The following is a 22,284-nucleotide window of genomic DNA, read 5'->3' as shown; positions in this document are numbered from 1 at the left end:
AGAGTAAAGCGTATGGGTTTTAGTGTAAATATATTTTATCTAATTATTAAATTTTCAAAATAATTTTTACTGATCATTAGTTAATTGACATCATTTGTATTAGATTCACTGAATTGATATGTGATGTATATTTTTTTTCAAAGAGTAGCTGGTTGTTCATGAACAGAACTGTTATAGTATATATTTTGTCCTTGATTTTACTGTAGGAGGTCGCAGTGCAGGAATAAACTGCATTGGAAGCTTGATTGGTTGCTGTAGGAAACAATGGAATCAATAAATGTGAAAGAATTTATATGTTTTGTTAGAATAGGTACATGTTTTGAGCAAACTCTTTGGAGATAATTATTGTGATGGTGAATATTAGTATAATTACATGTTTAGAATGATGGGGTGAATAATTTTGTAATCAAAGTGCAAGATTGTGATGAAAAATTGATTTGTAATGTACATATTTATCGAATACATTAGAGTGAAAGCATCCTGTAACGCACGGGGGAGTGATTGCTAGTCGAATTGAATATCATTGTGGCAATGAACACAAATAAAGCATCACAAGAAGATATAGCTTATCTTTATAGACATAAGAAACAACCATATTAGTGATCCATAAGATGAATTTAAACTCCATATAAAGTGATAAGTCATCATGAACAAAATATTACAACTAATATACATAACAACTTTAAATAAATTACAACAATTTCACTACATCAATCATCCCTTCCCAAGAAAAATATGAACATGTTTCGCCTATTATAACATAAATTTAGTTACTCTTTGAGAGGACAAAATAATAACTAGCATCTTGAAGAATGTTTATGGATTTTTTTGCTTATGGTCATGTGACTGTTTCCTTGATCTTCAACTCATCAATCAATAATGGGTTCTCTGCCTAACACCAATAAGGCCATTAAATTTGAGTGTTATAGTAGCTACCTCTGCTGCCTCAATAACACTAGGATTTTCAATGCTTCCTCTAAGCTATTCTTCCATGCCACTCTGTTTGTTTCTCTCATCCCAGTCTTCTTCTTTATCCTAAATTATCCTCATTTGTTTGACAGTCCCCTACCATTTCCACACCCACCAGTACTTTGAAAAAGAATGTTATTTAAAATCCATTGTGAAACAGAGTATTTTAACCTCAGTTACAGGAAGACAAATTTGAGAGGCAAAGAGAGAAAAAAATACCTAACCAAACAAGATGAAGACAAAGCTCAAAGAGGTTGAGAGCAAGCGATTATTAGCCATGAAACCCAAGATCACCAGATTGCAGTAACAAAGATGATGATGATTGGGGGTGACAGGTGAGAGGCATCATGGTAATGGCAAGAGGTAAGAAAGATTTGTTTTCCACGGAGTTTTCTACTAAGCCCGAGCCCTCCTTTCTCTATTCCCTTCAATTTTTTATTTTAAAATCAACAAAGGTTTTTTAATGATTACACAGCAACAATCTCTTATAATGAAATTCTTTGAGACTTCTAATTAATTTGCAACTTTAATAGGACTTTTTTATTTTTTTTTTGGTTCTTTGAGATGATAATGCTATTTTCCCATCTTAATTATGTAATTATTTTCTTTGTATATGTTAGATAAAAATGTCTTATTTAGCCAAAAAATCTTTTACTCAAAAAGAGAAAAAATTAATTTGTTACTTCTTTTAATTTTGCTTGATTTTAGTCAAGTTCTATAATTTTTTTTATTGTGTTCTTATTAATTCCTATGCTCAAAATCTATCAATTAGAATTGATGTGGATGCGGAAAAAAAACAAGTAAAATGAGTTGTCACAAAATATAAAGAAAAAAGAGATTTAAAAATAAAATAAAAGGATGAAACAAAATTTATTTAGAGAGAATTACAATGCAGTCTCTATAAAAAAAGATAATTACAAAACAAGTCTCACACTCTAAAACTTGTCTTTATAAATTACTTAGATTGTCATTGAGACTTTTTAGTAATTATTTTTTTTATTGGGATTTGATTGTAATGTTCCCATTTATTTATTATCAATATAAAAATAAAAATAGTAATAATAAGCTCTTTGCATCTATACATATACAACATGTGATTTGATTAGTTTTTTATTTTATTTAGATCTTATGATGAAATTAATCTGCATATACGCTGAATATGCAGTTTTCTTTTCTATTTGAAAATGAAGGGGATGGTCAGGCAAAAAAAGAAAAAAGGAAACGAAGGGAATGTTACCATTGGGGCCAATCTTAAGTGAGAAATTCGACAATTACCTCAGCAGAACAAGGGAGTGTTTGGATAGAAACCAAACCATGGTTTCAGAAGTGCTTTTACGAATTACGAAGTAAATATGTAGAGGAGGTTATCTCGTTTTGCAGAAAAGTGCTTCTGAAACCACGGTTTCAGAGCACCCAAACAGGCCTCAAATGTAGGTTTCACTGCCAGTTATCGAACCGCATGCGCCATGAAATGCTTTAATTTAACTATAGTTGGGAGGAAAAAAAAAATTCAACTCTAAATTTTCGCTAAAACAAGAGAGGATTCAGGGTCCATCCGCGGCTGTTCCAATCGCAGTATCTATGTTTAATCAGATCTAACGCAGAGTGTTTTATTAATTAACTCATTGCACGATATTTAGTTTGTTTACAGTTTTGTTTGGTCCCTGCTCGCGGCGGTAGGTGGTGGTGGAGGTGGTGGTGTGTTGGTGGACATGGAGGGGAATTCTGGGGGAGGAGGAGGTAGTGGCAGTGGCGGTGGCGGCGGAGGTGGGAATGACGTGGAGTTGCTTTGCAAAACACTTCAGGTTGAGCACAAGCTCTTCTACTTCGATCTCAAGGAGAACCCTCGTGGTCGCTACCTTAAAATCTCCGAGAAGACTTCTGCTACCAGGTCCACCATCATCGTCCCCTTCTCTGGCATTTCCTGGTTTCTCGATCTCTTCAATTACTATGTCAACTCCGACGAGCAAGACCTCTTCAGCAAGGAATTGCAGCTTGACACCAAGGTAATCCTTTACTTGTTTCCCTTTCTTCAAATACGGTGATTTTTGTTACTCCATTTTGAATTAGTGAACCCGTTTTTTTGCTTCTTCTTCAGGTGTTCTACTTCGACATTGGGGAGAATAGGAGGGGCCGTTTCTTAAAGGTATTCCTTAGCTGGCTCTTTATATTCATCTCTATAATGACTTTTTAATGTTCATTATCAATGGACGAACATGAAACCTAATTACGTCTGCTGGAGTGAATGTTGTAAGGTTTTGATGATATTTAATCTTACCTCCTTTCACCTAATCGCAACAGGTTATTAATATACTTATGATTTGGGACCCCCCCCCCAAAAAAAAAAAAAAACTTATGAGAGTCTTGTTTTCTTTGTTCCCTGAGAAAAGAAGAAAATAGTGGGTGTATTGGGATTTATTAAGTCTGGGAGCGTGGTTTGAGATGCTTATGTTTTATCATTGATAAAGAAATACTTACTCTACTTTTAATGATTAAAGCAGGTTGGAAACATAAAAAATAATGTGGTAATGAAATTTTAAGGGATAGATTAGAGCATGTGGAGCTTTTCAGAAAGGTAAAGGTTGCAAAATTAAAAGTTTTGGGGAACAATAGAATTATATGCTATATAGCACAGATGAAAATTCCTTTTTATTTGTTTATGGGGGTTTGTTCTGTTAAACTGTATATTTGTGATTTGGTCTGTCCAAGATTAAAATATAAAATAGATAACTAGTTTGGTAGTGGGGCGACTGTCCCTAATTGGTCACTATTGAATCTGTCCCTGGAAGTAGTCATGTTTGGTTGAATGTTCTGTTTGTGGTATGCTTTTCAATAAAAGAAGATTGCTTTCTTGAGGAAGAAAGAGGGCCCCCCCAGGGGGGTGGGGGTTAATGACATGGAGACTTGAAACAGCTAGTTTTGGACCTTTTTAAGATCATGTGGAACCTTTGATTGCATTTTTCCATGTGCTGCATGTCTGAGGGGTGTCAAGAGAAAGTTCGAGATTTTTGTTGATCCTAGGAATGGAGAATGTGTTCCAATGAAATTAATTTATAGGGTTTACTAATTATCTTTGTGATATGTCAGTAGAACTGTAGTCTACTCGATTGATTGGTAACTCTAGTAGCGTTTTCTTCTTGTGGATTTGCTTAATGCTGAGCCGTCAAATCCACAATTCAACTGTGACCTCCTTTTGAGGGCACCCTCATCCTCTAATTCATATGGATTACTCAGCTCTTCTGCTTGCATATCCATCCTGCCGCCGCAAAAGTTCATGCACTTGAAAGCTTCTGAAGATATATATCCATAAAAAAGCAATTTACAGTTGCCCACAGCATTTATGAAAATGATATCCTTTACTACCTCCACAACACTGTAATTTTTGTTATTCATTATGGTAAGTAAGTATTTACACTAATTAGTTATTGGTAACTGCTTATTCAGCTAACAATGACTACTTCAACTTCTATTTCCATGTTAACTTCTTTCAACCATTTGCCTTTGTGATGGTTCTTTGATAAACTAATAATCTAGCTTTTGGGAAGGCTTGGCAAAAGGTATTTTTATCCATATAGGATGAATATTTACCGTGTGTTTGGGAAGGCTATGTTAGGGATTAATGATTAATTAGAAAAAAAAGGTATTTGGTTTAAGGTTGTTAAAAGTTTTGAAAATAGTTAAAGCTAATTTCTCATAGTAGGTAAAAGAATTCATGCATACATTAGTAATGGTTGCGTCTTGACTAGCTCTGTGGCTTAAATGTCCTCTCTGGTGCTTCAATCTTTTCTGCTTTCTGAAATTTTGAAATTGACAATGATCGTTTTGAAATTTCAATCTTTTTAGTTTTCTGCCCTCCATAGCTCAGATATTTCTTCTTATCACTCCATTGGTGCAACCGGTCCTTTGAATTTCTCTTGATATTCTGTCACTGCTCCCTCTTGTTTTTAGTTCTTCCATGGGATCTATGTGCAACATGTGACCAGAACGTTTAGCCAGCCTTCTGAAAACTTTGCTCAGTCTAACTCTATTGTTCTTCTTGTTTTTGATAAATGTTTGGTTCTATTGTAAAGCTTGATTATTTGTTTCACAAGCGTAGCATCCACATCAAGGAATTGCCTGTGTATCCATCCTTTGAAATTTTGGAAACTTGATTTAGATAAGCCTTGTTTGGAACACAAACAAGACACACTGCACAGACACAGCAAAATGTCCTTCATCATTACTGTTCATGGGAGCTTGTTTGGCATTGTTGTTCAAGTGCGCACTGGTTGCACTGTTCTGCAACATCTTTGCTGACGCCTCTTTGAATATTCCTTCTACTTTTGAATGCAACACTGCAGCTTGTTCATGTCAGAATGAGCCTCTCCCAAATCTTGCCCTGCCCATTTGAATTGAGCTTGATACCTTGTCTCCTTTGATGCATTAGCCAAGATTGACATTTTGATACTAAGTGGATACTTGGGGAATGAAAACGATGCCCTTGTTTATTTTACTCAAAAGGGGAAGGAGGCAGTTAAATGGTATGTTATTACATACTAACGTCTCATCTAACAATTTAACAGCTTACATTTTTTCACTGGTCTTACATTTTCACTACAAGTCACAGATTTCATGGTAGTCCTTGCCGTTAGTTTGAGTAAATCTTTTATCAACTAATCAAGATTTGATAATGTCTATTGTACTAGCTCGTGATTCACGGTGATAACATGATTGAACAAGAAGTCTCCAGGCATGTGCGCCCCATTGTCAGTGGCAAAGCACTTAACTCCCAAGTTTCATTTTCTTTTAAGTCCTTCGTTTCTACATTGGCATCATTCCATTCTGGATTACTAAGACCCTCTCTCTAGTTAGGAGCGATGGATATGAAAGACACTGATGAGACAATGGCTCTACAGGAAGCAAATAGCATGTCATATAATACAAAATCAAATTAGAGGTTCAACCTTGAAGTTTTAGTGATTTCTTGAAATCAATTCGCAGAGTGGCATTTGAGAGTTGAGACTAGTTTTTGCATAACCATATCTCTTTGATAAGTTTTGGCACTTCAAAAGTGGCCATCAATGCCTGACCTAGAGTGGCTAGTCTTTTGATGAGAGACTCTATATATAGCTGGATTATGAACAACTGCTAGTATGAAGAATACCATGATGGCTAGATGAGACTAAATATATGGGGTATAGCTAGATACGAGGGCTTTTGGATTAGTTTGTTTTAGGTGATTTTGCACTGTATGAGGCAAGCATGTGAGAGTTTTGTCTTGTAAAGTGCAAAAGAGCTTTTTAAAGTGATTATGGGTGTTTGCCAAGCAAGCATACAACTCCTTACATGAGTAATGCCATGATGAGATTATACAAGACTGAATATCTCTTGCCTCGCTATGTAGAACCAAGAGGGGAAAGGGGACAAATTGGGGAACGTAGAAAGAGAAGGAAAAGGAATCCAGCGGTAGAAGGGAGAAAAGGAGGTATATAAGGAGAAAGCAAAGGATAAAGAGGAAGGAAGGAAGGAAGGAAGGAAGGGAGTTAAATGGGAGAGAGAGGAAGACACAGAGAATGAACTATGTATATTTTATTCAATTGTTAAGCTGTCTCAAATAGTCTCCAACAAAGGGTTTATGAAGGAAACTAAAGCACATGCTTTCTAATAATGGAAATAGTGATGAAGAATATCACTAATTTAAGCTTTCATTGATAAGTTATTTCTTGATTTATAAATACCTAACCATATCTTGATAATCTCACTCTTGATATTGCTTCTTGATTCTTCATTAAGCTCCCCTGGTTGGAGAAAATTTGACCTTGAGTTGGACTCTCCTAGACATTAGAAATAACAAATTCAACATAGCGTCACACTTTAGTTGGCTGAACCTGATGATGAATTCCTTCAGGCACTGTTTGCTTCTCTAGCAATTGGGCTTGGGAATGGAAATGGAAATTGAAAATCCATCTCACTTAGTTTAGTTAGAATGAAATGTAATTTGTAGGAAACGAATGTCCACCCTATTAAGGAGAAAAATAATGTGAAATATATTTCTTGTATATTCATGATCAGAAAGGGTGAATTTATACACAAGAGAGGAGCCTCAGTCATTAATGGCTCATTATTAGAGGATACTATCCTATCCTATCATATCTGATTTGATCCTATATTAATTACAATATATTTACATATCTCTACACACCCAAACTTTGGAAAATGACTTCCTCCACTAACCCAATGGAAAATCCATATTTTCCCAGCAACCTGAATTTGCTGGCCATTATACTCCTCACATTTACAAAACCATCAAGCATCCATGGATGAGGACAGAACCCCAACCACCACCGGCATCAAAGCTCCATCATTTCAAAGCTGACTGATGACATTGAGGAGTAGCAGAGCACATTGGCGAGCACCCACACAGATCTGTCAACGCACACCAGTGACCACCCACCCAGATCTTGGAAGCTCACTGGCAAAGCTCAAACGTGTGTCATCAACTGCAAGGATTTGAAGCTCTGGTTTATCCCAATTGTGGTTATGCAAAGATCACATGTGCTCAAAGGATTTTGGTGATTTTATAGTTAGCTTCCTTATGATATCTGTGGAGACATTTGCTATGTGGATATGTTTCATATTGTTGGTTATAAGGCATGGACGCTTCATTTTTGGCAGTGTTTTGGGGTGTTGGACACAAACACTGCTATGACGCATTGATGACATGTCCCCAACATGCTTCATAGGTGCCCGATTTAGGAAAAAAGATATATGATTATGGGCTTTGACCTGTGTTGGGACATGACAATTTGAATTTTGCAAAATTCAATTTGTGATTCTTAAGAATGTTACTAGACTCTTTATCTTTCCATCTTCTTTCAGAAAAGTCCCATTCTGCTTTCCTTCCACCTGTCTTCTCTCCCAAGAGTAGCCTTTCTCCATAGTCCTCCTCTCATCCTGCCTTTCAAGCACCTACTGCTGCTGTCATCTTTGAAAGACTGATGAGCTTATTGCTCTCCCTGTTCCTTTTCCCTCTTTTGGGCTTCTTCTGACTTGGAAATTGCTATCATCTTTGAAAGGCTGACATGCTAAAGTTATTGCTCTTTTCTTATAATGGGACTCATAGCTAGTCAATAATTCTGATTCCCTATATACTTGCTAGTTTTAGCCCTCAAAACTTATTATGTTGCTCAGATATGTGCCAAAGTTCCAACATTTTTTGGGTAAAATAATATTCATAGCAAATGACTAGGATGTGCGTATTTACTCTTCATCTGAACTCTGAATTCTTAGGAAAGTCATGGTGATTGTGTAACTTGTGATCTCGGCCTTGAACTGAAATTTATTCATTCCCAGTTAAGGCGCTCACTTTCTGCAAAATTGTTTGTGGGAAGGAAAATGCAGAACCCATTTTCACAAAATTGTCAATGACAAGACGGCTGTAGAATCCACTTTGTGCAAATTTATTTTGTGCCATATTTTTGTTTTGGTAATGATCAAATAAGAGGGCAAGATGGTGGGGAAAATGTTACAAAATTGTTTTAGATAGTTTGGTTATTTCTCCCAGTAGAGGTGCCATTAAAGGAGTGTGAGCAGATAGTCTTAGGTCTTGTGAAGAGAGGTATAGGGAGACCAGGAAGGATACTTGAAGAAGTTATTAACTGAGAGGTCTCAGTTAATGGCTTATCGAAACAGATGGTCTTGGACAAAGAACAATGGTATCCTGCCATCTATGTAACGGACCTCATTTAGTGGGATAAAACTTCTGTTGTATATATTTTTGTTCTTTATCTCAGTGTTTTGTTCAGGCAATTATCGTTTTGCTTTAATGAAATCCTTGCCAGAGATTAGTGACACCATTATAAATCCTTGCCAGAGATTAGTGACACCATTACTAACACAGGTTTTGTTGTGTTCTATGCCATAATTTTTAGAAATTAGCATCTTGTGTCCTGAGTTGTTTTTGTCTTGCCTTAGTGTCTGTGCTTCATGGTTCCTAAGAATGTGAGATCTCAAATGATTCATTCCCATGTTTGACTGATGGATTGGGAGGGAAGTCCTTGGGTGGGAACGTTGTATCACCTTGCGGGGAGGATATTTTTTTAACTTATTTGAGAACACTAACACTAAGTGACCTACCCATGACTCTGAAAGTCCAAACTTCAATTGTGCTCTCACCCTGGTCGCTCTTCTGTGGGCACTGCCACCACCTCTGTTATTAATTTTCTTAATAATCAATATTGGTCATAATTAATTATTAGTTTTTAATTAAGAACCAATTACTGGTTTTTTCGTTGAAAAAAAATGTCTACCATTTCTCTAAGAATATTGTGAATGGGCCAAACATAGTCGTTGAATCTCTTGGTTGAGGATAATACTCTGGTCTTAATCTCGTTGAAGAAAATTGGCAGCAAGTTTGCCACTAGAATCCCATGAATCGGCAACTGAAAGTGAGGAAATAAAATATCTTAAATGTGGAACAAATCAGGGGAGAAAAACAGAAATAGAAGTAGCAGAAAATCAGGTAATCATTCATGACCACCATATGAGGCTGAGATACTTCAAGATTACCAATAATCCTCTTCAAGTTGGGGAATAGATATCTAGAATATCTAGCTTGCTGATTAGATCTTCAAATTTAACTTGTGATGAGGCCTTAGATAAGAAATCAGCTACCTGATTTTGGGTAGCAGTGCAAGTTTTCTGAAAAGTCCTAGCTTCAAGTTTCTCTATAAGGAAATGCCAATCAATGTCAACATTCTTGATTTTGTCATACGGCACTGGATATTTAGCAATCTTGATCAATGCCATATTATCACACTATATCTTCACAGGTCTAGTTGTAGGAAGTCTTCATTCATTCATGAATCTTTTCAGCCAAAAGGTTCATATCTTGTGTGAAATTGCCCTTAAATTCAGCTTCTGCATTGCTTCTTGCTACCATGGCTTGTTTCTTGCTTCTCCGTATAATAAGATTTCCTCAAACAATACTAGTATCCTGAAGCTTATCTTTTACTAGAAACAGAACCTGCCAATCAATATGATGAAGACCTCCGCTTCTAATTTTTTTTTTTTTTTTCTCTCCCTAGAAACATGTTCCTCTACATCAGCCATCTTGAGGTATCTCAGAATTCAGTAGGCTGCATCCATCTGCTCTTGTGTTTGCGTGTTCATAAATTGACTTGCCGGACCATGGTTTGGATAACTACTGAAACCATGGTTTGGGCAAAAATTAAGCCAAACACTAGGGAAAAAACCAAAACCATGATTTTGGCAGAAGCAAAAATTTTATGCTTTTGGGAAAAAAAGGGAGAGTGTGATATGTGCCCTTTTTTTTTTTTTGGCCTAGATAGATATACCCCTCCCCAATTATTCATCTCTTGTCTTCATTGTTCCAGACGAAGCACGAGAAGCAGCACAAGAGAGAGCCTGAGAGAATCATATGTGTTGGGTGTTTATTATTAATTACTATAATAAGTAATAAATTGTTTTATGTGTGCTTATTTAATTTTGTCAAAAAATATCATGGTATTTCATATGTATAGTCTTTAAAATAAAATAATATTTTTCTGTTGGTAAAAAATATTCATTTTTTACAAAAACATTTTTAATATCATATTTTATAATTGTATATACACATTAATGATTTATTAATTACATTTTCTTATATATTATTTATTATGTTGGTAAAAAAATATATTATTAACAAATTTATTTCTTCAAATTAAAATATATTACAAAATCTATATTTTATATAATTATCATATTAACTTATTCTTTTTTTAGTAATTTGCACATATAAATAGTGTTTCTGATAACAACTATCCAAACACTCTCACTTCATCAGAATTACTTTTTCACAAAATCTATTCTCAAAAATCACTTTTTTTCCAAAAGTTATTTTCCAAACCATGGTTTGGTTTCATCCAAATACCCTTGTAGTCCTCGTGTTGTTGATCATCCTCTCGGACCAGCTACTGATCATCGCCTTGGTAAGCCATTGCCTCACCAACTGGCTAATCAGATGCAAGCCCCTCCTCGGGCGGATTCCTCTTTTTGCTCATCAGCCTACGAGGTATTAGCAGCTATTGTTCCCCTCTCAAGGGTAGGTTCTTACGCGTTACTCACCCATTCATAGGGTAAACCACCACCTCTCAGGCCTCGACTAATTCTACCATAGAGGCCAACGAACCCAAATCATAGTTTGGAGAATAGCTTTTGAGAAAAAAAGTGATTTTTGAGAATAGATTTTGTGAAAAAGTGATTCTGATAAAATGAGTGTTTAGATAATTGTTATTAGGAACACTTTTTATATATGTAAATTACTAAAAAAAAGCATAAGTTAATATGATAATTACATAAAATATAGATTTTATAATATATTTTGATTTGAAAAAATAAATTTGTTAATAATATATTTTTATACCAACGTAATAAATAATATATAAGAAACTATAATTAATAAATAATTAATATGTGTATGTATATTTATAAAATATAAGATTAATATGTTTATAGAAAATGGTTTCTCACTAGAGGACCAAAGGACCGAAGGCAGAAGGAAGCTTATGCGGGTGTTTTTTGTCAAATTATTCTCTGACAGTATAATCATCACCCAATGGTCCTCAATTTTTTTGCCCAGAAGCAAATTGGTTTTGTTTTTCTACTCAGCCCAAACCATGGTTTCATCAATTTCTCATCTGTTTGGCAAATTTTGGGCCCAAACCATGGTTTGGGTCCAAAAAGTACTTTTCTGCTGTTTGCCAAACAGGCCCTGAGAGGAAAGTTGATATCCGGTCTGTTGTGAGACATAGCAAGTTTTCCTCCTAGACTTTAATACCTTCCAAGTCAATCTGCTTGGTTGAGACCATATGCGTATTCTTGGAGCTCTAATTCCCAATCTGCATACCGACCACCTTAAAGATCTTTTCTAAAAAATTTCAGGAGCAACTTATCTTTTAGATTTGTTGATAACTTGCATAAAAATTGTTGACTGTGGAGAACTTGGATTCATTTTGGTGCGCAAACACCATTGTACGGTTCAACAATTTGGTTGACTAAATTATCTCCTAACATGTGCTGAAACAGATGCTACTGAATGCTTTTATGATGGAGTTATGCGTCTAGGATTCCGCTTTGAGAAGCATAATTGAACTGAGAGAGAGCCGTTTCTAGGTCACAATATTTAGTTGCAAATGGGAAACTTGACCATTCTGAACCTACAATTTCCCAGTAGAATAAAGGAGATGTTGAGCTGGGGAAGAAACTAGCATTATATGCAATGCGGTTGGGGATGACAAAATTATGAGTAATGGGAAGTGTGTGGCTTGATGGGCGCATTAAATAATTTAGGTATTTAGGGTTTCTCAGCCTCAAAGCTCCATGTGAAACCAGGAGAGGATGGTGTGGGATTTATGCAGAAACAAGCGTTATATGTGGTGGATGATGGAAAGTGTGGCGCCGGGTGGGCAGAAGATGGAGTGACTTCAGGGGAATTAGGAGAGATGGGACTAATCGATTGGGTATCTGGAGTTTTTAACCTCTATATGACTTATACATGCTCTCAGCCTTTGAAGTTTAACAGAATGAGAAAATTTTGCAAGGACATGATAAAATAAATACTTTTTTTAGATAAAATACTCATAAAACACTGATAATTCTCCTATCAAATGTCTCCTGAGACATATATACTAGCATTGACTTGAACTAATTCCTCAGAACATATGCGTGAAAGATTATTTTTGACACCATCTTTTCCTGGAATACTGTTTAATTTTTGAAAAAAATCATGTACTTTGAAATGTCTATCATCTATACCTTGCTTTTCATTAATTTTCAGTCTATTTTGTTGAGGAAACTTCCTGTATGTTTTGTTACAAGATAATGATTCTAGATGGTATTTTGCACAGGTGTCTGAAGCTTCTGTCAGTAGAAATCGTAGTACTATCATTGTTCCTGCTGGAAGTTCCAGAGATGAAGGGTGGGCTGCATTCAGGAACATTTTGGTAGAGATCAATGAAGCTTCTAGGCTTTTCATTCTTCCTAACCAGGTTGGCTTCTTTTGTATTTTGACCCTCTGCTGTGCCTCCGACATTTCCTAAGATCTCATAATCTGTTTTATCTCTGACTGTTTGGGAGCTGTGGCAGCAAAGTTCTGAGTCTTCAGAACGTCTTGTTGGGCTTTCAGATGATGTTGGTGCAGGATTCATATCTGGTCATAGTAGTCAACCTCCCACATCGTCAGAGCTGAATGTGGATAGGTCTGTTGATTTGCCAGTTCAGGATGAAATAGGGAATTTGGGGGTCTCAAAAGTTATCAGGGCCGATCAAAAAAAATTCTTCTTTGATCTTGGGAGCAATAACAGGGGTCATTTCTTAAGAATATCTGAGGTAATGCGGATGCTATTATCCTTCCTTTCTGTTTCTTTATCATTTACCATATATCGTACTTGTTTCGAACTGGTTTATATTCATGTTATCAAATTGCAGGTTGCAGGTTCTGATCGTTCATCCATAATTCTGCCTCTGTCAGGACTCAAACAGTTTCATGAGATTGTTGGCCACTTTGTGGAAATCACTAAAGATCGAATTGATGGAATGAAAGGAGCTACTGTCCGTACAATCGAGCCCCCTCAAAGATGAATGGCAAGTTAGGGGTGTTCAGTCATAATAAATAATCCAGTTTCGCCAAGGTTTCATTAGCTATACGAATGGGTGTTTTCTTTGCTTTTCCTTTTATCCTTTTTCTGTTTAATGTTTTCCTTTCTGCTGTTGCTTTTCATGTTAATCTTCTTCCATTGATGATTTTCGGAATAATCCAACCTCTGGTTGATTAGCAGAGAAATTGGAAATGCATGGCGTTGGGAATAAGGGAAGAAAATGGACCAAAACTTGTGCTTAGCTAGACATATTGTTGCACCCATGTTGTGTTCTGTAATAAGGTGTGTTTGGTTGTTTTTTTATTACCTACAAAGGTTTATTTGGATTTCAATTGTAAAATGATCTTATGTACAATAACTATCAAAGTGAGATTGCTGCAGCTGTCCCTTACTTATTCCCCCCACCCGCCATTTTCCCCCACTTCAAAGACTTTTGTTACAGAAAATGAAATAAAATTGAAAGAAAAAAGAATGGAAAGAAAAATAGTAAAGACAAGTTCTATTGAATAACAAAAAAATGCGATCGATGTTACCTTTTTAACCCTGCAAAATATCCTTTTTCTTTTCTCGTTTTTTATGAGTGCAAATGTGCAGTCAAGGGGTGTGACTGATGCTTTTATAAAAAGGGCGAGTGATGTGCGTGCAGTGTCTTGTGTTTACTTATTTGGTATTTTGATGGATTTTATAGGTTTGTATTATGAGTTTATGACAACTATGTTCAACATCGACTTTTCCCTCGTGTTTCTGTTTGTAAGTTAACATAATTTGGGTGATTCTGTTGCATTAAATTCCCTATGACTAGCAAGTTGTGGTGCTGTCTTTATTATAACAACACCAATGAACTTAGAACTTATTTGGCATCACATCACAAAGCCCTAGAAGTCAGTGAGGGCTAAAAAACAAAGTTACTTGTATTGGAAAATTTGTTGTCATGGTATTGTGATCAATTTTTTTTTTTTTTGCCTAAAAATCATTTAAGAGTTGCTTTTGATTTATATCAAACTAATCTTTTTTCCATATAAAAGGCTTTCTAAATAAAAATTATATTATGCTAATTAACTTTTACTTCAACTTTAGTTTATAAGCATAAATGTCATTTTTGTCAACATTAATCTAAACAAGTCCTTAGAAAAATGCTTTAACCTGCACGTAGAAAATTTAATTTAAACTAGTGCATGGAGGCAGAAAAAAAAAATGGAGGAGACAATAATTTGACTCTTATTAGATTGGTCCCACAATGTGGCCCCACCAAAAGAAAGTACTTTTCCGATCCTTAATATGAAACCCATTTAATTAATTTAATTAGATTAAGGAAGTTAGGTAAGTTAGTTAATTATAAGAAATGTGACACATTTTTTTTTAAAACACCATAATCATCTTTCTTAGTATCTTCTTTTCTTCTTTTACTTGGTTATGGTTGAGGGAGTATCTATAAGGGTAATTTAGAGAAAATTGATAAATATAAGAAATAGGTCTTATATTTAGGACCACAACCAACTCAACAATTGAGTCCTATATTAAGGACCGGAGGAGTAGTTGGTTTGACAATTATAAGAGAAAATAACAGAAAAATAATTATTGAATTTCAAAAGAACAAATAAGTTATGCTGATTATTTTTTATTAGGTAGGGACAAGCTCGAAGCCCTCAACACAACACACACCCCACGCACACAAGTACTACTCAAACTATCGGCTAGTGGTATCATGTTAATTACTCTTGAATGATTTGACTATACTTGTAATGATTTTTACAAGTCAAAATCTGTTAAACTTACCTATTTGTTATTTTAAAATTCAATAGGTGCTTTTCTATCATTTTTTTCTTGTTTAACTTGGAATTTAGTTTTAATCGATCTCATAATGATATTTTCAAGAAAATGGGAATGAGAATGGCAAATGAGCTTTCTATGGTATAGTTTAAGAAAAACCCCTTAAAAATGGGCGAAATGACAATTTGTCCCGCGTAAGAAAATTATTGCTAATTGAAGTTTCGCCCTTGAGTGCTGTCATCCACAACTTGGGGTGTGTTTGGATAAACCAAACTATGGTTTGGATAATAGCTTTTGGAGAATAAATTCTAGAAGAATAGATTCTGTGAAGAATAGATTTTGTTAAAAAGTGATTCTGAGAAGTGAGAGTGTTTGGATAGTTGTTATCAGAAGTACTTTTTATATATACAAATTACTAAAAAAAAAGAATTAATATGATAATTATATAAAAGATAAATTTTGTGATATATTTTAACTTGAAGGAATAAAATTGTTAATAATATATTTTTTACCAACATAATTAATAATACATAAGATAATGTAATTAATATGTGTATATATGTTTATAAGATATAAGGTTAAATATGTTTATAAAAAAATAATTGAGAAATATTAAAGTCATATTATTGTTGAGATCTACTCTGACAGGCACAATCATCTCTCCAATTTGAGCCAGAAGCAAATGAATTCACTTTTCCTGAAACTATGGTTTTAGATTCCAAAACCATGGTTTTGACCCAAACCATGGTTTCAGATTATTGGCCCAAAATTGATGGTGTTTGGGTGACATCTCACCAAAACCATGGTTTTGAGGGTCACCCAAACAGGCCCTTGGTAAAATAATCATAATACTCCTTAAGATTGAGCTCCTTAGGTAAGAGGGAAATGATGAGAGTAAGGTGGTCATGATGAAAATTCTGGGAGAAACATTGATCATAACTTAAAAGGCTCTTGAATATAAACTATAGTCATATTGGGCAAAGAGAGAAGTCATCAATCTGATTAATATAGGCAATGTGTACTATGCAGTGAAGCTCTCCAACAAGGAGGACTACTTCAAGGTTGCCTCTTTTAATAAATGATACTTCTCTGGTCCTTAATATATTATCTAACTGGAGAATTAATATTAGTTTTATATGTAAGACTTATTTTACATGTTTATTAATTTTTTTTCCAAATTAATTCTGTTAATATTCCCTCAACAATGACCAGGTAAGAGAGGAAGGGAAGGAATTAAGAAATACTTAAGATGTTTTAGGAAAAAAAATATCATATTAACTAATTTAACTAGCATCATTAATCTAAAATTAATTAATTAGGTCTTACATTAAAAAACAAAAGAGTATTAAGGAATATAATAAATGGGGGAAACGGGGAGGGAGGGGGTATAGTTGAAGAGTGTGTGTGTGTGTGTATTAAGGATAAACCTTAATCTAAATGTAATGTAAAAACTTCCACAATTTTGCCTCTTTCAGTGACATCAAGATGGTTTAAAATGTCTACTTTTGCACTTTTTTCCTTAAAACAAAGTACTTTCACATAAATTGAAATAAAACTCTTCTTACATACTTACCTCATATGCCATAAAATCACTTAAAAAAAAAACTAATTCAAACACTCCCTTAGTGTTAGATCTGCAAATTTCTTAATTTTTGTCAAATGCATAAAGCCCTCAATAGTGATATTAATGCACCTAATATTTCTATTTTGATGGTTAGGCTGAAAATGAAAAAAAGTACCATTAATAATTATATCCTCAATAAAAAAAAGTTAACCATAATGTAAATATACTGTCCATTAAATTTCGTGCAACATTTCTTTTATGAATTGTTTTACCTAAAATACAAGAAAAATTTAAAAGCTTATAATAAAAAACCATTGTACTTGTTCGTTATCGGTCTCTCGCTAGTATTTAGTCTTGGACGGAATTTACTGCCCGATTGGGGCTGTATTCCCAAACAACCCGACTCGCCGACAGCGCCTCGTGGTGTGACAGGGTCCGGGCACAATAGGGCTCTCACCCTCTCCGGCGCCCCCTTCCAGGGGACTTGGGCCCGGTCTTCCGCTGAGGACGCTTCTCCATACTACAATTTGGGGACGCTGGCCGCACGTTTGTCCAGACCAACACCATCGTGGCAACCATACCCCGCAACCCCAGAGGGGGAAAGCGAGCAAATGGAAGAGACAGGAGGTGCCGGCCCAAGCCCGTTAGGCATGAACGCATCTTTTAGGGACCAAGCGGCATATGCCCCTAGATCAGATACCGTCCTAGTCTCAACTATAAATGATGCCGATCAGGGATCAATAGATGTTGCTTATAGGACTCCGCTAGCACCCTATGAGAAATCAAAGTTTTTGGGTTCCAGGGGGAGTATGGTCGCAAGGCTGAAACTTAAAGGAATTGACTGAAGGGCACCACCAGGAGTGGAGCCTGCAGCTTAATTTGACTCAACAAGAGCTCTCACCCTCTCCGGCACCCCCTTCCAGGGGACTTGGGCCCTGTCCGCCGCTGAGGACGCTTCTCCAGACTATAATTCGGACGCCGGGGGCGACCGATTCTCATGGTGGGCTATTCTTGGTTCGCTCGCCGTTACTGAGGGAATCCTTGAGCCCTTCTCGTCCACGGGATGCACTGGGTTTGAGAGCAAAGCATGGCCACATGTCCCACACGACCGGTGAAGGCTCAGTGGAGCACGAGGCATGCTTTGGGGTCCCCCGACACCCGTTGCAAGGCATCGGGTGGAGGTAACTCTGAAAAGGCGTCAGTCTCCCATTGAACAGGCAGGCAACACAACATTTGCCGCGGGCACCGCTAAGCATGACCTTGGTTGCACTTGATTGCGTGTCGACAGTTTGATGGACGAAGCATGAAGCCAGCCGATAGCGGCAATCGAAACATCACTCACATGCCCGCATGTTTGCCTAGACCAACACCACTGTGGCAACCACACCCCGCAACCCCAGAGGGGGAACAAACAATCCCTTAGTGTTAGATCTGCAAATTTCTTAATTTTTGTCAAATGCATAAAGCCCTCAATAGTGATATTAATGCACCTAATATTTTTGTTTTGATGGTTAGGCTGAAAATGAAAAAAAGTACAATTAATAATTATATCCTCAATAAAAAAAAGTTAACTATAATGTAAATATACTGTCCATTAAATTTCATGCAACATTTCTTTTATGAATTGTTTTACCTAAAATACAAGAAAAATGTAAATGCTTATAATAAAAAATGAATATCATAGCTAAAAATAAACTAAACTTAATTCTAGCAAATTTATGAATATATTTTTCTAGTTATTTTTAAAATGAGTGAAATCAAAATATAATAAGTCCTTATTATAAGTAAGATTAAAAAATAGTCAGAAGTAGTTTATCTTCTTAAATTGTTAAAAAATTATCACTAATGTCCAAAATTGCCATTGATTAAATTCCTTGGAAACCTCAACACAAAAATTTCCCACACAAAATAGTTATTCCCTAATTATAATAGTCAACAATAGTCAAAACTGGCGCACATATAACATGTCTAAACATTTTTTACCAAATCGAGTAAACACAAAACCCGGACGGATGGCCAAATTTCGATTGAAATAAAAAAGAATTATTTAAAATAAAAGAGAGAGAACAAAAATAAAAAATAAAAGAGGATGAGGTAGAAGGAAACGAAGGAGTAGCTCTGCCACGAGAGCTTTGGCAAAGATTGTATGGTTGAAAGAAGTTGACGCAGAAGAAGAAGGATCTTCTTCTTCCATATAACAATTCAAAAATGAAGGAACCCAACAAGAGAAATCAATAGAAAAAGACAGAGAGAGATGATTTCATAATAGAAAACTGATCAGAGAAAACCCATCAAGGGGGGAAAAACACAAAACAACAAAAGATATCATTGTTCTTAATTATTATCATTATTATATCGCTGGTGGAACCATGAAGATTCAGCTGGTTTTTCTTCTAACCAGCCTCTTGGCTCTCTCTTCTTCTGTAATGCTCGTCCATGGCGAAGATCCTTACCTCTTCTTCACATGGAAAGTCACTTACGGCACAGCTTCTCCTTTAGGACATCCTCAACAAGTCATCCTCGTCAATGGTCTCTTCCCAGGACCTGTCCTAAACTCAACCACCAACAACAACATCGTCCTCAATGTCTTCAACCACCTCGATGAGCCTCTTCTCTTAACCTGGAACGGCGTTCAAGAGCGGCGGAACTCCTGGGCCGACGGAACTCCGGGAACTCAATGCCCTATCCCGCCGGGAACAAACTACACTTACCATTTCCAGATGAAAGATCAGATCGGAAGCTATTACTATTACCCAACTTTAGGGTTACAGAGAGCCGCCGGTGGATTCGGTGGCATCACCATTAACAGTCGGCCATTGATCCCGGTGCCGTACGACCGGCCGGAAGAGGAATACACAGTTCTGATCTTTGATTGGTATACACAAAACCATAAGGATCTGCAGAAGATATTGGACAGTGGTAAGGGACTTGACAGGCCAAATGGTGTTCTGATCAATGGGAAAACAGCAAAAGGTGATGGAAAGGACAAGCCAATGTTCATGATGAAACCTGGGAAGACATATAAATACAGAATCTGTAATGTTGGCATGAGGGAGACATTAAACTTTAGAATTCAAGATCATCGCATGAAGCTGGTTGAGCTTGAGGGGTCCCACCCAATGCAGAACTTTTATGATTCACTTGACGTTCATGTTGGACAATGCTATGCTGTTCTTGTGACAGCTGATAATAAGGAACATACAGATTATGTCATGCTGGCTTCCACCAGAAACATCCACACAAACCCTCATGACAAGGACGCCGCCGTCCTCACCGGCAAGGCCATCATTCGGTACGTCGGCGGACACGGCGCTCCGTCGCCAAAGCTTCCACCGGCGCCTACCGACATACAGTGGTCGGTGGATCAGGTCAGGTCGTTCCGGTGGAATCTGAGCGCCAACGCGGCGAGGCCGAACATCCAGGGATCGTACAAGTACGGCCAGATCCAGATAGCCCGGACGATAAAGCTGGTGAACACGGTGGAGAAAGTGAAGAACAAGCTTCGTTATGCCATTAATGGGGTGTCACATGTTGATCCAGAAACGCCTCTGAAGTTGGCTGAGTATTTTGGAGTGGCGAATAAGGTGTTCAAGTATAATATAATTACTGATAACCCACCGGCGAAGATAGCAAAGATCATCGAGGCACCAAATGTTATAAACATTACGTATCGCAGCTTTGTTGAGATTGTGTTTGAGAACCATGAAGATACTATGCAATCATTTAACTTGGATGGTTATGCCTTCTTCGTAGTGGGGTACGTACTTATTATTATTATTATTATTATTATTATTATTATTATTATTATTATTATTATTATTATTATTATGCAAGAAATAAATACTCGACTTAATTTGGTTGCCACATATTATATAAAGTTTAGTTGGTTAATCTATTTTTATTAACGATGTTAGAATGAGAGGATTAAAAAAAAAAAAAACACCTTATAGAAGTATTGGGCCAAATGAAGCTATATATGTGCTACATATGCACTTTTGCTTTATTATTACTATTTCATAAATTTTGAAGGTAATTACTCTGAAATTCATATGCATTATTATTTTTTTATAATTACACCCTTCAACTCTTTTGTTTTTTTTTTCCCCTAATTTCTTGCTCTCAAAATGCTCCTTCTCATCCTACATATATAAGACTTCTTAAGGTATCTTCTAAGAGGGCAATATTGGTCCAATGTTAGCCTAGTGGCTTGAGCCAATGTTTTAATCACAATCTCATTCAAAACGAAGATATATATATATATATATATAGAGAGAGAGAGAGAGAGAGAGAGAGATAAGAGTATAATGAGATCCTAGGATGTTTTTGGACAAATAAAAACATGCAACAACTTCTCTTAATACACGCAGAAACATGCACGAAACATCTTACAATAACTTCTTGTGATGTTAGAGGGGTGTGTGCGTGTCTATACATACATACATATATATGTACTTGTCAATATTTTGATAATTATGTATGTAACAAAGGCTAATAATAGTGCTATATTGTTAATATTATTGTGAACAAAATGTACAGAATGGAGCCAGGCGTATGGAGTCCAGATAAAAGGAAGAGCTACAACCTTGTAGATGCAGTGAGCAGACACACAGTTCCAGTGTTCCCAAACCATTGGACAGCCATACTCTTAACATTTGACAACGTTGGAATGTGGAACTTAAGGTCTGAGATGGCTGAACATCGCTACTTAGGTCTCCAACTTTACATCAGTATCCTCTCAGATTCTGCCCAGTTCAGAGACGAATATAGCCTCCCAGAATGGCAGCTTCTTTGTGGCATCGTCAAGAATCTCCCCAGACCTAAACCCTAAATCACCATCATCATCTTCAAAAGCCTCATATATATGTAAGCCCAGATCTGGATCAGTGCAACTTATATAGACATAGTAGTTTATATATATTGATATATTGATTATGCTATCTCTAATATATAAATCATGGATTTCCTTCACTACATGTTCATCCGCGAACATGAGAGAATCCAGTAGTTGCCAATTGAAATGACCACATTGACATGTGGTGCATGTCTGATTTGAACCATTCAGATCAAATCGGTCCCTATTTTTTTATTCTTTTTTTTTTTTTTGCAAAAACTTGAATCATCGAGATGTATCTAGATGGTCCAGATGCACTGAGTTGAATAGAGTGTCATTTTTTACACTTTTTTTTTTGTTTTTAAAATTATGTATCTGTTCTAGAGTGTGACTGAGTTGAATGATTTGTGTGGCCTTAAACGGTCACGTGTAACCTCAAATACAATATATAATATTAACTCTCTAATTGTAGTTTTACTTTGTTTTTTTTTCGCTTTATTTAAGTATAAAATCGC

At 36.1% G+C, this 22,284-nt stretch overlaps 2 protein-coding genes across 3 annotated transcripts; both read left to right on the top strand.

The window, feature by feature from the left end:
- The first annotated feature begins 2,474 nt into the window (after window positions 1-2,474).
- LOC114755517 (transcription factor Pur-alpha 1) lies at window positions 2,475-13,986 on the top strand. 2 transcript variants are annotated; one of them, XR_003741313.1, is made up of 6 exons: window positions 2,475-2,975; window positions 3,068-3,115; window positions 12,855-12,995; window positions 13,093-13,335; window positions 13,435-13,637; window positions 13,785-13,986. XR_003741313.1 is itself a non-coding variant. In XM_028944408.1 (5 exons), exons 1-5 carry the CDS (start codon window positions 2,682-2,684, stop codon window positions 13,585-13,587), a joined length of 879 nt encoding a protein of 292 aa, XP_028800241.1. In that variant the 5' UTR covers window positions 2,475-2,681; the 3' UTR covers window positions 13,588-13,986. The 2 variants fall into 2 exon arrangements, 1 of the variants encoding a protein (XP_028800241.1); XM_028944408.1 differs by having other exon boundaries at window positions 13,435-13,986.
- A 5,321-nt stretch (window positions 13,987-19,307) lies between these two features.
- Window positions 19,308-21,766, top strand: LOC114755455 (L-ascorbate oxidase homolog). Its single transcript, XM_028944341.1, has 2 exons — window positions 19,308-20,695; window positions 21,475-21,766. Exons 1-2 carry the CDS (start codon window positions 19,308-19,310, stop codon window positions 21,764-21,766), a joined length of 1,680 nt encoding a protein of 559 aa, XP_028800174.1.
- The last annotated feature ends 518 nt before the right edge of the window (window positions 21,767-22,284 follow it).

This window comes from Neltuma alba, unplaced genomic scaffold (genome assembly GCF_004799145.2).
Source record: "Neltuma alba isolate B1F8T4 unplaced genomic scaffold, ASM479914v2 tig00001330_pilon, whole genome shotgun sequence".
In the NCBI taxonomy this organism is placed as follows: Eukaryota; Viridiplantae; Streptophyta; class Magnoliopsida; order Fabales; family Fabaceae; genus Neltuma; species Neltuma alba.
The sequence above is the reverse complement of the archived record's forward strand: the minus strand, read 5'-3'. Positions and strand labels throughout refer to the sequence as shown.

What these genes read in the sequence shown, in the direction of transcription:
- LOC114755455 (XM_028944341.1), top strand. Translation starts at nt 19,308, where the DNA reads ATGAAGATTCAGCTGGTTTTTCTTCTAACCAGCCTCTTGGCTCTCTCT. An exon ending in TATGCCTTCTTCGTAGTGGG is followed by an intron (nt 20,696 to 21,474) that starts GTACGTACTTAT and finishes CAAAATGTACAG; the next exon opens with AATGGAGCCAGGCGTATGGA.
- LOC114755517 (XM_028944408.1), top strand. Translation starts at nt 2,682, where the DNA reads ATGGAGGGGAATTCTGGGGGAGGAGGAGGTAGTGGCAGTGGCGGTGGC. An exon ending in AATTGCAGCTTGACACCAAG is followed by an intron (nt 2,976 to 3,067) that starts GTAATCCTTTAC and finishes CTTCTTCTTCAG; the next exon opens with GTGTTCTACTTCGACATTGG. An exon ending in ATTTCTTAAGAATATCTGAG is followed by an intron (nt 13,336 to 13,434) that starts GTAATGCGGATG and finishes ATCAAATTGCAG; the next exon opens with GTTGCAGGTTCTGATCGTTC.